A 16115-nucleotide genomic window follows, 5' to 3' on the forward strand; every position below is an offset into this window, starting at 1 on the left:
CGAGTATCGCCACTTCACAAATTGCACCGGGTTGTAATTTCCGTTGACGCGTAAACTTCGCGTCACTGTACGCAGTTCGTTATTTGCATGTGCATACGGCGTGTCCGTTTTTCAGCGCGGGGGATAATTTGGGAACTCCGTAGGCGCGAAGTTATTCAACGGCCCCGTATCTCACCGAGGCTTTCGAAATAAAAGTAAGGAAGAAAAAAAAATTGAACGAAACAAATTAGACCGAATAATGCGAAATCGCGAAATATCATATTCGCGACAAATTAGGTACGTACCTACCCCGCGATAACTCAGAGAAATCCTGCCGCGAAAAAGCCATTTTTCTCGTGACTCTTGATTTAATCCTGACGCAATTTTTTTCTTTCTCTTATTTCCAAGACTCATCTCGTACTCGATCGATGACTCTTCAGACCTCTATGATTTTTCTAATTTGTTATTTTTATTTTTTTTTTGTTTCTTCGGGGAGCGCGCTGCGAATGTCATGTATACCTATACAAGCGCTTGAAATTCAAGTTACATTGGGGGCTGCTGCGACGTTACCATGTTGGTATACGGTGGTCGAAATCCGAGTGACGTTTACGTTAGGAACAGCAGTATAAGTCCCTCTACAAGATTTATAAAGCTAATCCAGAAGATTACCGACTTCTTCGCTCTTCCACACGACGTTATAGCCGGTACACGCCAGCTATTGCGCCACGTGACTTTTCACTTTTCAATTCGTTTCTTTTCCCTTTTCGTACGAAAATATACCACCGGACAAGCGTCCAACTCTAACGAATTTTTATACCATATGGAAATAATGCGACGCTCATTACAGTTCGCTAAATTTTCATGGCAAAAATTTATATCGTTCGTGGGGTGGCGTGTGACCGTGACTTTTAGAGGAACGGAAGCTATAAGAAAAGATGAAAGAAGGAGAAACGGGTCGTCTATTTTATTTCGTGATTTATGGCAGGGATCGCGTACGGGATCGTATCGTAAAAACTAATTACATCGCATTAATTAGATAGAGAAGAAGAGAAAAAAATTTAAAGGAAAAAAAAAATGGTTGGATCGAGGGAACGAACGTGTGGAAAAACTTACCTAGATGAACTTCTCGGGAATCAGTAACAGCAACTCCAAGTATCGCAAGAATCGCTAGTCTAATGTAGCCTCGTGACGTCATGATGACGATATCGCGACGTTGTTACAACATCGGCAGCTATTACTTTATGATAAAAGTAACAGATTGTCACTCATGAGTGTGGAATAGAGAGCCGCCAGATTTCCTGCAAACAAGTAAAATGGTAAAAAAAAAACGAACGATATAACAAAAATGAAAATTAACTTCGCGTATATTTACGCAAATAGATATATACATATATATTTCATGCGTAATTCATTCCCTGGCTGGGGTAATATAGTATTATTTTATTATATTTGAAAATTTGCAGCGGTAGAAGCAAGTTGTAGGTACGAGTCTATAAAACTTGGAAAACAGACGGTTCTGATCCCTGGAGGGATAAAAGAAAATGGGAAAAAAGTAAGCTGTATATAAAATGCAAATGTTCGCCGATTTATACATGTAGTATAAAAGTATACCAGAGTCGTTTTATCGCTGGGCGTTTGCCAAAATGCTGGGACTACGTGTATACATATACGTGCATTCGCAAATCCGTCTATTTTAAATTTCGCGTGAACTTCCCTTACAGAGTCCCCGATGATTCTTGTTTTTCTTCCTCTAATTCTTGTTCTTCTTCGGGGAACAAGGCGATGGCTGGCGACCGTTCGATTTTTACGATCCTCGCAGCTGACGCCCCCATAACTATAAGTATAGCCGATCGCCTTTAAGCATTGTAAAAATAACGACAATAATAACGGGGACCCATATGGGTATTTATATGCCACACGCTTTCTTTAGAACGGGGTGAAATATTCCGATTCTACGCACTATATACGAAGGGATTTTTCGGGTTCACGTGTCCCCATGGAAAATATTATGTCGCACACCGGGACGAAGGTTTTTCTATACAACAAGCAGGTGCGGTAAGCGTGAAGCCTTCTTCTTCTCAAGGATGGACCAAAATCTCGTTTTTTTTTTTTTTTATATCGCTGCAATTCAAGTATTGGGAATATAAAAAAAGACAACCATCCCTTCGGGTTTTTTCGCGTAGCTACACACATATTTTTTTCTCACGGCGAGGTTTTTGGTCTCAAAAATACGAGTGTTGAGAAATCAAAAAAAAAACTTGGGTAGAAATGAATTTACGAAGAGGTACGTTGTTAGACGTTGTGGGACCTAAATTCGGGGCAGGGCATTTTTAGGGGGGAAAAAAAGGTTTGTAGAACGCGAAGACGTTGAGTGATAATCGCTTTTCGGCAAAACGACAACGTTTCGAAACAGGGCAAAGTATACTTGTAGCGTAGCCGTGTAAAAAATATATGTAAGGGACGTTTTGAACGAACTACGTTATGGCAACGGTGGATACTGTATAATACGGTACGCCACACAGTGCAGCTTTCGATCACTTTCCTTCCCTTAATGGATTTCAGTAAACAAGATTATTTATCCCGTGTGACGATAAAAAATAAGAAACAAAAATGAGGAACATAAAATAAAATCTAGACGCGTGGGAGCCAGGCTCGACTTGCACCTGCACCGTTCGCGTTAAATATCGTATTATAAATGTGACTAGTTTCAACGGCGAACTATTTTCGAACCTACGTTATGATTTTTCATCGTTGACTCGAGAATGATATTTCGAAAAATTTGAAAATATACCGAAAACACCGAGAGAAATTATTTTTCGTAATCCGCGTACGTAGAATTTCAAAATTTATTAGAACAGTATCCAAGTTTTTTTCTTTCTCATTCTTCTTTTCTCTTCGTTTTTTTTTTTTTTTTTCTAGTTTCCAGAAGCAGCTGCCGTTGAAAGATCCATGGGAATTCTATTATAGTTTGGGAAGCAGCGATTGATTTTTTTTTATTATTGTTTCCGAACAGGTGGAGTATTCTTTTACAGATCGGTTATAGCAGAGAATAATCTGAAACAGTCGAACTGACCCTGAATTTATATATATAACGTCAGTACACGTATCAAGCGATCGGAGATGCTCTCGCCCTGATCTTCCCGCCCTCCTTTTCTCCCTTCGCTGACAGCAGCAGCAGCAACCTGTTTGGTTTTTTCATTTTTCATTTTCTTCTTTTTTTCGATTTTTTTTTTTCACCAAACTCGAGCTGCTTAGAAAAATCTAGTCGATAATTGTTTTGGGTTTTCGTCAGGTCTGAGCGCTTCTTCTTCTTCTTCTTCTTCTCAGAGTTGCTCCTCGGTGGTGCGTTAATGATCTATTGACCTAGCTGTTCTGCCTTCCGAAGAAGGGATACTGTAAGAGTAACGATTTTTCCTTAAATTTTTTTTTTTTTTTCTTCATTACCGATGATCCCGACGAAAATCCCCGCAACGTTCGCTCGAAGTAAAAACAAAAGAGATATTTTTCGGCCCAACGACTAAGGGTGTTAAGGGATTTGGGTTATAAATAATCGGGGATTAAATAGTCGAAGACGAAACTGTTCCAGATGCGGATGAAAACAAAAAAAAAAAAAAATTCAACAGAAGAAAAAAAAATCAAAGAGAAAATTATGAGAGGAGCTGCTGTCCCATGGGCATCGATCGACCGCCGTGATCGAATCTATATAATCAGGCGTGTTAATTTGAATATTGAAAATAGCCGGTTTTTGAAATTCCATCGATGCGGTAATTTTCTCCATTTTTTCTCATGATTACAGTTTTTATCGCGCGTTTAACACTGCGCGTGTACCTACGTGCGCGGGAAATGCGTACGAAATTGTAGCGGAAAAATACCGAGAAAATAATTTCGAAACTACCTCCACTTAAGAATCGGGGTATCGTAGCGCGTATAATGTAATAAAGAAAAGCCGAAAGGTGTAACGCAGATGTGGAGGATCCGAGGGGACCACCCCCTGCGCATTTAGCATAAACTTTGAAAGTTTTCGGATTATACGCTCGGATTTCTCAACTTCGTTATTACTTCGGAGACCAAGATCGACCTACCACCGGGTTTTCAGGTAGAAGAAGCGTCGTCCCACGGCACACACCGTGTATCTACCCCAGTAATATTTCATACGGTTTTACTTATACCGTGTTATAACTTCCAGGGGTTTATATTAGACTTGAATCGCTCCCAACAATTACCCGTGTAATTTAATTAAACGTGTACGAACCCATATCGCCAGCTACAAGGGATGCGGCGCTTTGTAAACGTCATTTTTTTTCTACGCCCGAAACCATTAGTCAGAATTATTCTTTCGCCCGTTGCAGCTTTCCAGAGGCAAAAACAATTTTTCTACATTTTTTGATCCTCCATTTTTATTTATCCCTCGTCTTTCCCTTCTTCGTATTTATTATTTCTTCTTTACTTCTGCAGCGATACGTGGTTTCTCGAAGTTTGAAAATTTCGGAGGAAATGGGTCATCGATATTAACACGAGCTACGGCGAATATATATATTTTGGAAGCTCGAATTCGATACCGTCACGCGTACGCTATACGCGTACGCTTTCGCCTTTTGCCAGGACTATTTTTGGAACTAAAATTTAACAGGTCATTCTCCAACGTGAGCTGCACCAATTTCACGGTGTGTGCAGTCGATCGATCGCCGTTCGCTAATTTTTTTTACCCTCATTTTTTCGTCCTCTCATTATCTTATCTGAAATTGTATCGCGGAACCCTTTTTTTTTTCTTTTTCACGGCGTTTAAATTCCCGCCTCGTCAGATCTTTCGATGGAAATTTTCTACGCCCTTTTTGTCTCCCTATCATTCCGCCTCCGTGAAATTTTCGTGACGATGATTTTTCGTCTCCGATCCCAATCTCGATCTCGTTAAGCGAGGAAGCAAATGATTCGGTTGTTTGAGTCGTTACCTGTAAAAATCGTAGCCGCATTCGACCGGAAAGAACACGAGAGAGTCGGTCCCCGATCGGCGATGTTGAATACGGCATAGATGAACCTTTTTTACTTTAAGCAGCTTAAACGTTCCGCGTCCATATCGCGCGTCCCATTTCTCCTTTTTTTTTTCTTTTTTTTTCTGTTTTTCTCTCCCCTGGGAAAGGAGAGAAGAATCTTTTTCGCTTTTTATTTACGTCCGTTCGATGATGATCGGGGTGGGCCGATTTGTCGCCGCCGCGATGCCTATATACGTACACCTCCACCTCCGCCGTACGGCGACTGTTAGTTTTATACGTATATAGGATAAAGAATTGCGCGAGGATGAAGAACGACAAGAACAAGCCGCGATTTGCGCGACGATTTTGTCACAAAAACTTAATAGCTTCGAGACTAGCTCCTTTCGAGGAAGGATCACGTCGCGCAAAACAGCGACCGGACGAAGACCGAGCCGAGCGTCGAGTTTCGCTGACATGATGATTTTTATTTTTCTCCATTTCAATGTTAATAATCCAGATTTTAAGATCCCCACCTTCCCGGAATAGCGGCGAACTAGTCGCCGGGCTAATTATTTCATTTCGCCGCAAGGATTTACGTTCCGGTTGACCCGTTGTCCTCGTCATTTGTCACCCATCAACGTTGGAGCCGGTCGAAGAAAAAAGCGGTAGCGACTTTCCGCCGAATCCCCCGATCGGCGAACGGGGTGTCGTTGAATAGAGTATGTAAATTTTGCGCAGATAATTAGGTGCGTTAGGGACTTTTGTTTGGTTAAGAATAAAAGTGGACACGTGAAGTCCCGTCCAGTAGTGTAGAAGTAGAAGTAGAAGTCAAACAGCGAGGAGGATGACGACGACGGCGCGCGGCGGAAGAAAAGGGGGTCCGCAGCCCGAGGAAGTAAACAGAGGATAAAAATCCATTCTTCGAAGACTGGACCTCGGTCAAAACTTACAAACGCTCGACGAAACGACATCTCGCGCGTTGGTTGAAGAGAGACGGGAGGGATAAAGGTAGAGAAAATAAAGTAATGAGAAAAAATAGAGAGCTAAGGAGTACAAAGAGTGAAAAAGGTGGACGTCGAGGCGCGCCTGGCCCGTCACCCCTGATGAAAAACTCACTCGGTCACTCGCTTGCTCTTCAACAGCAGAAGACAGCCCCACTCGAGAACTGAAGAGCGGCATACCATCCTACCTCGTACTACCCATATCCACGTCAACGTCCGCGTCGAAAATATGCGTACACCAATTTTGTAAGGTGGTGCTCGGGTATTACGGGATATCCATCGACCCCGTGACGTCGCGGCTTATTAAATATATAAAATAACCCCCGTTGGAACGTGGTAAAGTACCGCGGGGGCGGATATAAAATGAATAACGTACGGTGGATGCCCCCTCGAAGCGAGGGAGGGAGCGGCTGGAGAGGGTACGACTTCTTCTTTGTACCGATCTACTGCACGGGGTTGAAACGGAGGAACAACAACAAAAAAAAATATAATAATAATAAAATGAAAGAACGAAAATGGGATGGCAGAGGACGAAGAAGAAGTGAAATAATTGTTTCCGCTCCGAGTCTATAGTCGCCCGAACTAAACCAAAGCGAAACGAAGCGGAGTTAAAGCCACGGTTACTACTTCGCGCCGCGTAGTGTATAGAGGAGAATCTAATATTAGAAAGATTGAATATTTGTTGATAATATATAATGTGGAAATATTAACTCGCGAATTCTAGCAATGCGTGGGCGTGCCGCGGTAGATCGTTTTATATACATATATACCGTTTCGTTGAATGTATGCAAAAACACGGGTATAAACACGTCCGAGGATAGGCGTTGGAAATATATTTTAGAATTATCACCGCGTCCCCGCCTCGAGAAAATCTTCGTGTATCGCGGGATACGAGAACCGAAACATGTATAAAAAAAACGGGGGAAAAAAAAAGAGACACCAATTTTTGCTGCGACTCGTCAATTCCTCGACCACCAAACCTGAGAACCCCTGAAGCTAGTCGAAACACATGGCGCTCCTGTGCAGCGGCATCGGTACCCCGGTGTCAGGTCTTTTCTGACGTAGAACTTTAACGAAAACCATCCGCCCCGAAAAAACCAGGATCATCTCGAGCTCCCGTAAGATGGTCCACTCCAGAGAACGTGCCTTACCTACTTGACGTCTGTCTGCGTCGCATGGAAGGGAACACGGGACTTCGAAATTGTTTTCCAACTTTCGGGGAAACAATTCGAAACATTTTTTCACCCGAACATTCCTACGGAGTCGAAGACTCGCGACGAAGAGTAGAAAAAAAAAGTAGGAACGTGAACTTTTTTGCCTCCTCGATTATTTTTTTTTCTTCTTATCGGTGACGTTAAATTATATTAATAAGCGTATATAGTTATACACGAGTAAAATATTAACGAGACACAGAAGTAGCCGGTTGCGTGTAGGATAACCGGAGTCTGCAGTGATCTGTTTTAAACGGTACCACCCATAAATCGGGTCCCCCGAGGGATTCCTCGCTCTTTTTTCGAGGTACAGTTATAAGGGCTATAAAAATATCGAAGAAACGGAGAGAAAAAAAAGTGACGCGTAGCCGCGTGCAGTAAGTCACGGTCGTAGCGCGCAGTTATGACGGGGTGATCCTCGAATGTGAGTCTAATCAGAAAAGACCGTAAAGTTTCTTCACAGTCCGCGGGGTCCTCGGGTCAAAAAGGCGGAGGGTGAAGTTTTCGGGGTTTACTACGAAAAGCCCACACGTAAATGAGGAGACGCGGCGTTGGGTGAGGTCGAAAATTTACCGTATAACGCGCGTTTGGGTCGTAACTTTTTTTTTCCGAAGATCCAACCCCGCCCACGCGATCCCTTTTTTCTTTCTCGTATTTTCTCGGACTAGATTCTACCGCGCGAAATGAAAGGAGCGATCGAACGGATCCGAGGAAGAAATGAATCGACGAATGGAGAATGAGTTCTCGTTTCTGATGCCGATCGATCGTTACCCCCGGACAAAAGTCCGACGTTAGGGGAATATAATTGACACGAGAATCGCATTAGTTGTTCAAAGTACAATATCGTTTACGGTAGCAGAGGACGAAAAAGGCTCTTAGTCAGCGCGTGTTACCGGGGTATTTGGTCCGCCTATAAACCTTAGCGGTTAATGGAGTCTTGCCTTTAAAAACTAAATGGGTTTCCGTAGATTATATTCAAAGTCCCACGTATAATTCGACGGTGCGGATGAGGAGGATATACCCCGAAGATCTCTGTACTATCTACGAACAGAAAATGGTGGTCATCGTGATATCGCCAAAAGTGAAACCCTCCTTATAAAATCAAAGCCTAATCGTTCCTCTGGTGTCTTAATGACCGTCGATTGTATGTACGGGACAATATAATCCACCGGGCGATAAGACCCTCCGATTAACTAATCGTTCAATTCGATTCTCGATTCTATTCACGTCGGTAGAGTCAAAGACTATCTTTCGAGGTCTTCGTCGAGCTCTCCCCGTCGCGTCGCGAACGGCAGCATCGGCATCGTCATTGGGGCACCCTTTTTCCTGGGACTCTAGACTGGGCGGGTGCACATCGGTAAAGTACCTAGTTGGTTAAAGACTATAAACTTGGAGCACGTGCAGCGGCATCGTCAGGCCCGCGAGGGGGATTCGAGCAGAAGAAAAAAAAAACAACAAAAAGTAAAGAAAATTGAAAAAACAAAAAATGGGAGGAGGAACCGTTCCTTCTCTTCGACCAGATGACTGTTGACAGTGAAACCGCGTCGTCGTCTACTACTAGGTATGGCGTTGTCATTCCTCGACAGCTACAGCCCGACTTTAACCTGTCGTATAAAGTTCTCCTCTGAGACGTCTTAGACTGGAGAGGAGGCCTAGACCCCATAATCCGATCGCGCGTGAGGCGAGCTTTACAAATCGTCGTCATCGAGGAATTATTAGACGAGAAAAAAAAAAATGGAAGAAATCTCACAGAATTAAAAGACGACGTCTATTTTGTCCTTCTCTATTTTCTCTCGCTTCATTGTATACTTGTTTTGTTTTGTTTTTTTTTTTTTTTTCATCTCTACGTTCCACCGGTGCCGCATCGTCACCGTTACCCTTGAGGATTGTTTTCGCGTTGTCGGGCGTTCCAGATGGCCGTTTCTGTTCCTCTCATCGTCTGGTCGTTATTCTCTCGTAGCGTACCACTGACTGTTTTATCTCCCTTTGGAAATACATACCACGTATAACGTATGTACGTTACGATACATCGGTATACGGAACAACAGCTCGTGTCAGTTTCGAGGCGCGAAATATTCATGCGTGTCGCACCCGCGCGACGCACATACACTTTCGATCCCCGCACGCCTGTATAAACAAAACGTGAAAGAACTGGAGGAAATCAAGGGCCAAAGAGTCGGTCGACGGAGGCAAAGACGGTCCAGATCCTCTCGAATAAAAAAAAAGGGTAATAAGGATTTCCCTCTGCACCGGTTCAGAATTTCTTTCAAAATCTTATGCGTGCGTATGGGTATACAGCGGTAGACTAAATACCTCGTTTGATAGTTGCCCCTTTTTTTTCTATTTTTTTTTTTCGATTCTTTTTTTCTATTTCATCTGTAAACAAACGGCGAGTTCGGAGCGAATGGGGTACGCGATATTGACCCGGGTTTTGTAATTATTGGAGCGAGACGAACGCGCCCGTTAATTTTGGTGTGAAACTAAGAGGTGTTGATTGACTTCTGCATTTATGTGTACACGCACGAGGGATGTAAGTACGTCGTATATATACACGTGTGTAGTTATAAGTCGAGGATTTTTAAACAAAGAGGTTTTGTATCGCGTCAGACTTTTGTCACGGCGTGTCTGGGAGGCGTGAAAAAATAGGGAGAGAAAAGAAATGAAAAAGGGAATAAAGAAAAATAGAAATTAGAAATGGGGAGGGGAAAAAAGGCACGTGGAAAAGAAGCCTTTTAAGCTAAAACCACAAGAATTTTCGATGCTGTTCTCGTTCGCCCCTGTAATTTACTGTTATAGTTTCTAACCCCGTGCGCGGTGCACTTACACCCGACTTGTACTATAAGTATAAAAACTGTGCTCCGTACTTCGAAAAATTTATATCAGAGCACAAACTTTAAATAAGAAGAAGGAGAAAAGAAAAATAGAAGATATCGTGAAACAGCTAATACATAAAAATAAAAAAGATATGAAAAAATAAATTTTGCTCGCGCGCGTGACGCGTATTCGCAAAAATCCACGCTGCAGCTGTTCACTATACTGCATGGGGCATTTCACGTCAAACCGGCCACTTTCTCCAAGATATTTTTTGAACTTGATGCAACTTTTTAGACATCATGAGGGGCTTCTGAGAGTAAAAATTAAGAATATCTGCATTGGAATCCCTCGGATTTTTTTCAATTTTGGGGTCAAAAATCAACATTTTTTTTAATTCGGGTTTATGAGCAATTCTTATGTTTTTTGAGCCCAAAAATACGAATCTGGAAGTCAAATTGATCTATCTATAAAATTTTTCGAGTTATCGCTAATTTTTCGATTTTTGGAGCAGAAAAATTGAGATATCTCGAAGGGAAAAATTCGTAACTCAATTTGGCCAACGGAATCGTGTTCCTGAGGTCAAAATACATAAGAAAAGTGCCATATGATCAATTTTAAAAAATAAAAATTTTTTGCCAAAATTTGAGATTTTTCCAAGGGGTACCCCTTACGATTTTTTCAAATTTTGACCAAAAATTTTTATTTTTAAAAATTGATCGTATGGCACTTTTCTTATGTATTTTGACCTCAGGAACACGAATCCGTTGTCCAAATTGAGCTACGATTTTTTCCCTTCGAGATATCCTCAAATTTATGCCAAAAAATGCAATAATTCGACGATAACTTAGTCACTTTTAAAGATAGATCAATTTTTCTTCCGGATTCGGATTCCTGAGCTCAAATTACATCAATATAGACTAAAAAATCCATTTTTTATTTTTGACCCCAAAAAGCTGAAAATTGGCGATAACTCTGTCAATTTTAGAGATAGATCAATTTTTCTTTCAGATTCGAATTCCTGGGGTCAAAATACGCAAGAAAAGTGTCTTTCGATCGATTTTAAAAATACTTCAGTTTTGGCCCAAAAATCAACATTTTTTTTAATAGGGTTTATATGTTATTTTCATGTATTTTGATCGGAGGAATCCATCTATAAAATTGATCTATGAAATCACGGTATAAACATCCGGAAAACAATTTCGTAACAACTTTACATTTTGCCCCGAAAAAAAACGTCGCATTTCACGGAGATTTCAGACGGTTCGGGTATACCCCTCGTCACCGGGTTCGAATAAAAATAAGAAAATCGTTACCATTTTGGATTTGTCACGTGATGAAAATCCAGCGAGCAACAATAGCCGGCTGATTCCGTTACACACATGTTTATGCGTCGACGATCCGATCTCGTGACGTGCATAGCGAAAGCACTACATGTGTACACCCATAAGGTACGCGGCGTGCTTCCTGTGAACGTCCAAGTGAACGCAATGGTGCATTTGTGCCGCTTTTAGGGGCCCCAGGGAGGCGAGTGCATTAAGAGAAGGAGAAGTCGATCGAGTCGGGGAATGAAAAAGGAGAGAAAAGGTGTGCAAGGCTTGACGGCGGCACACGCGCCAAGAATATTTATAGACCTTTGCAGCTCGGGGGAGTCTTTAAAAATTAGTCGCGCCTATCGGTCGACTTTGCCTTTCCAAACCGAGTGATTTCAATCTATAGGGTGTACGGAAAGTATACACCTGCCGCAAGATCGTCGAGTTGATCCCGGGGATCGATCGATTATCATTCCCAATTGAATTTCACCCCAGAACTCGATATCGACGATAAACGGGTTTGTGGAATCCGAACTAATTTTTCGTCACCGTATTGAGCTTTGTGAAAAAAAGTCAAAAAATGTATATCGTGTGATGGAAAATCTTAATTCTACTCACAAATTACATGGCATGTATATTCCTATGAGGAATGTTTTTATTACGAATGAAAAATACTGTATTTTATCACGTTGTAAAAAAAAAAAAAAGAACTCCAGAAGTTTCATTCACACGATAGCACAGGTATGACGCTCGCAATTGGTAGGAGTGAATATTAAATTAAATATTTAAATTTGTTCATCCATCAGCTGCGTCATTGTGCGTTAGTAGAGAAGATCGTGGATCTGTGTGGGTAAAGAAACGTCACGGGCGATCACAGGGGCTGGTGAGATCTTCTCTGTAAATATTTCCAGTTCCGATAGCATAATTTCTCGGTACTATAATCGTTATCGGAATATTGACGTCGGTTTCTCGCGGTTGGAAGAAAAAAGAATTCTTTCGAAATAAAATAAAATGAAACACTGCACCATACTCACAATCAGAGGCATACTCGAAAAAATTAAAGATCTAACCAAAAATCAGGTAACATTGAAAAAAGTTATTCCGGCTCCACATAATCACATCTTCCGTCGTCGTAAACTATTCGTTACTTCGAAAGGAATATGGAGCCGCTACAGATTTTTGTACCTTTTCTTTCTTTTTCCCCAACACAGTTTTCACGTGACACGAGCATTTTGACAATAATTAATTATCGATCATTAGTTTGGTATACAATGCGGTGTCGGGACATAACTTTCTCGGGGTGTAGGAGTGGAGGGTATATTATACGGTAACTTTTCTTTTCGAAACAAATGACACGCGTCTACTCCTACCTTTTTTCCTATTTCTTTTCTTTTTTTCTACTTTTAGCCTGATATCTTTTCCTTGTTTATTTTTTACACATATCGCTGACTTATCTATCACATGGGACAACACAACAAGCTTACGTATACCTATATACCTATTTATCTATGAGTACATATGTATTCAATCTTCTCCCTCGAGTTCTATATTCGGCGTCTGTGGGGCGGCTCGTCTATTTGAAAATGACCGCGAAACGGAGATTAGATTTTGTGTACTCGTCGGAAAATCCGAGCGTACGTTCATAAGTCGTACAAAACCATCCACGTGAATGACTGTAATTGGAAAATTTATACAACTGCATCATCTTCGCAGAAATCGCGTGTAAGACGACAAAGGGAAAAATAACGTTAAAGAAAAAGAAGAAAAAATGCGGATAAATCGCGCCGAGGTTTTCATCGTCGCGACGTATTTTTCGTTTTCGTTTTTCTAATTCTTTTTTGTGTGAATGCATAATTCATGGGTCGACTTCATCCATCCATCCATCCATCCATTTATCTGAGAGAAAGATGTATATCGGAGCGTGCAGGATATGAGGGGGGCGGAGGGGTGGGGAGGGGAGGGGAGGGGGAGAGAAGGTGGGTAGACTCGTCTTCTTTTGGACGTCCGCGCCTCGAATCTAAACATCTTTATCTTTTTCACGCATCTCGCTCTCTCGATATAAGTATACCAAGAGTCGCCGAGCTATACATATCTATACTTTACGCCCCAGGGACACCGATGGAAGAAATATACGAGTGTGTTTAAAGGACAGTTTACGCCCACCGATCGAAAGACGTTTAACGCTCTCGATGACAGCGGTAATTCCTCTTACTCTTCCTTCGTTCGGCTGCGGACTCTTCATCTCAGCCTCGAAAATATGACCGATGAGAATTTCGAGCGGATCCTCGAAGGATATTTATTAATTTACTTCACTCGGGATTACGTACGAGGAGGCGAAGGAGCCCCGAAGACGATAGATACTCACAATTAACCCACCGCGGTGACGAACGAATACGGTTGTCTGGTCAGGAAACGGCTACTTACAACTCGTCAGCATTACGCTAATTTGAGACTGCTCCGCCGTCTCTCCGCGTCTTCGGGACCGAAATTGTGTTTGGGCGTAAACATCGCGGAGTAGAGGCTACATAAAAAAATTACTCGGATAATTCAGAACCGCCTGGTGGCGTAAGAAAAATTGCTCGAGTCTCGATCAGAGCGACTCGGTCCTCGTCTCGAAGAAGAAAAAAAAAAAAAAATCGGAAACCGTTTGATTTTTTCCCAAATTAACTTGGCGACGATCTCCGTCGTCGCGATCGCACAGAGGAGACATTGTTCCCGATCGCGGAAACTAAGGGATGAAACGCACGTGTTTCTCTTTTTCCTCTCCAGTCTCTCTCTCTCTACGAGGCATTGCGATGAATTTGGGTCTCGGGGCAGCAGGGGATGCGACGCGGCGGCACGTCGCCTACCGGTGCTGCATCTGTACCGAATTACGGTTGGTCGCGCGGCTCATTAGAGGACTTCCTTTCCTTCTGTAAATTTCTTCTCATCTCGCTTCCTCCCTACGATTTTTTTCTTCGTTTCCTAATTCCTTCTGGGCCCCGAACAATCCCGCGAGGAATCGGGGGAGGGATACGGGCGGTGCGGCGTGGCGTGCCCATGCGGTTTTTAAAAACCAGAAGCGTGATGCGGATGATTTTCCGGCGACGACAAGGTGAGTCCAGCCGTAACGGGGCGTCGCGACGCCCAAACCCTTTTTCCTGGAATTTTTGTTTGCCGCGTTATAACGTCCCCTGCGTCGCGTCGCATCGCAACCGACTCGGGATATCCTCTCGAAAGTCAAAAGTCCCGCCCACTGCGAGCTGAGGAGAGCGACCGAGCTTAATTGAATCGTCTTTAACTCTTATAATTGATTCGAATTAAACTTTGTTTCGTTTGTTTTATCTCTCAGATTTTTCGTATCCGCGCAACGTTAATTTCCGTCCGCTGTATCTACAGCTGCGGTATTACAGGCGGGTAATCGCGGCCGTTATCCTCTGGATAAATCTTTTGACGAATTAAAAAACCATTCACGTAACAGTTCGGGCGGTGTTCAAAGTTACTCGCGATCGTGTCGAGCATTATCATTATCTCCCTGTAACAGCCGAACGCGCGGCTACCTTCCTACCTACCTGCCTGCCTACCTACCTACCTACCTACCTACTTACTTTTCTATTCCGAGTCTCGCTGTACCGTTGCCTGGGTGTTAGCCGCTCAACGGAAGTTCCTTCGTGATTTGTTTTGACACCGGAAACAGTGCACGTGTGACGTAGACGACAACGTGGCGCGCGCGCTCCGACGCGATGCTAGACATCCCCCTTGTAAACCGCTACTTTTGTATGTGTACATAAAGTATGTATGTACGTACGTCGTACATGCGATCATTATGTATACCTTGACGCGATACTGCAGCGTTAACATATAAACCGTTTTTTTGGCCGACGAGAAGAAAAAGTAAAAATTAAAAACTGTTTTACAAAACACGTTGCATTACCCCAATTTTTTAAGTTATAGATATTATTTTATTTATTTTTTCCCCCCCCCCTTTCGCTTCTGGCGTACATACGTACGTATATGCGCGTTAGAGTTTTATTCTTATACTGCCATTTGTTGGTTGTTGCGAGCCGAACAAGCGAACGTTTGTCGGAGGTTTTATTCTAATATCATAAGTAGAATATAATGTAAACGGTAACCATCATGAATCGTTCGTTGTACTATTGTAGCTTCTTTGTACCGTACGACGAGTTTTTTTTATACATTATGTGGGCATATTTTCCGTCGACTCTTTTTTTACTCGACGACGATCACGTGCCGGAATTTAACGAAATCGAGCGGATTGTAAAATCTCCCAGCTTCCATACGGTGTGGGTTTCATCTTCGCGCGCTGCAACGACTCGCGTGCACCCGTTGCGGTGAAAGTTTTCCTCTACTCCTTCGTTTCTTCTCGTTCGTGATCTTTAGCCACTGCAAATAATTTGCACGTACGTAACGCCTACGAACCGACCTGGTGCAACACCGCGGCGTTCAAACGGTCGCCCGGATATCGCGTTACAGCAGTGAAGAGTAAAATTGAAAATTCGAATTATACCCGAATCATTTCATACCCAATCGTACAGAATACAGAAATGAAAAATCTAATAACGTGTAGACGTATGCATATTTTTTGTTTTTTTTGGTTTCGGTTCTTTCTCATTGTTTTCAATCCATCACGCCAAAGCTAATCGGTTTGTTTTGGCTATTGATTTTTATTGTTTCGAGTTCAGGGGGTTAAATATACGTATATGTCTCACAGTTTTGTTTCTAGATCGATAAATCTTCGGGTGGGTTTCTCGGAAAATCTTTTCTTTTCTCTGATTCTTTCTCTTTTTGATTCTCTCTTCCCTTTTTTTTTCCATTATTTTTCTCCGTCTT

The 16115-nt window shown here is 42.4% G+C and overlaps 1 protein-coding gene across 2 annotated transcripts in view; it reads right to left on the bottom strand.

Moving 5' to 3' along the window:
• The window catches only part of LOC105688973 (fibroblast growth factor receptor homolog 1-like), a 41982-nt gene that overhangs the window by 14697 nt on the left and 11170 nt on the right, over positions 1-16115 (bottom strand). For both annotated transcript variants that reach the window (XM_012405667.3, XM_012405659.3), the window contains exon 2: positions 1093-1277. In XM_012405667.3, the coding sequence (XP_012261090.2) occupies positions 1093-1174 (82 nt within the window). In that variant the 5' untranslated portion in view covers positions 1175-1277. The remainder of the gene's footprint in view (positions 1-1092; positions 1278-16115) is intronic.

This window comes from Athalia rosae, chromosome 1 (genome assembly GCF_917208135.1).
Source record: "Athalia rosae chromosome 1, iyAthRosa1.1, whole genome shotgun sequence".
Lineage (NCBI taxonomy): Eukaryota > Metazoa > Arthropoda > Insecta > Hymenoptera > Athaliidae > Athalia > Athalia rosae.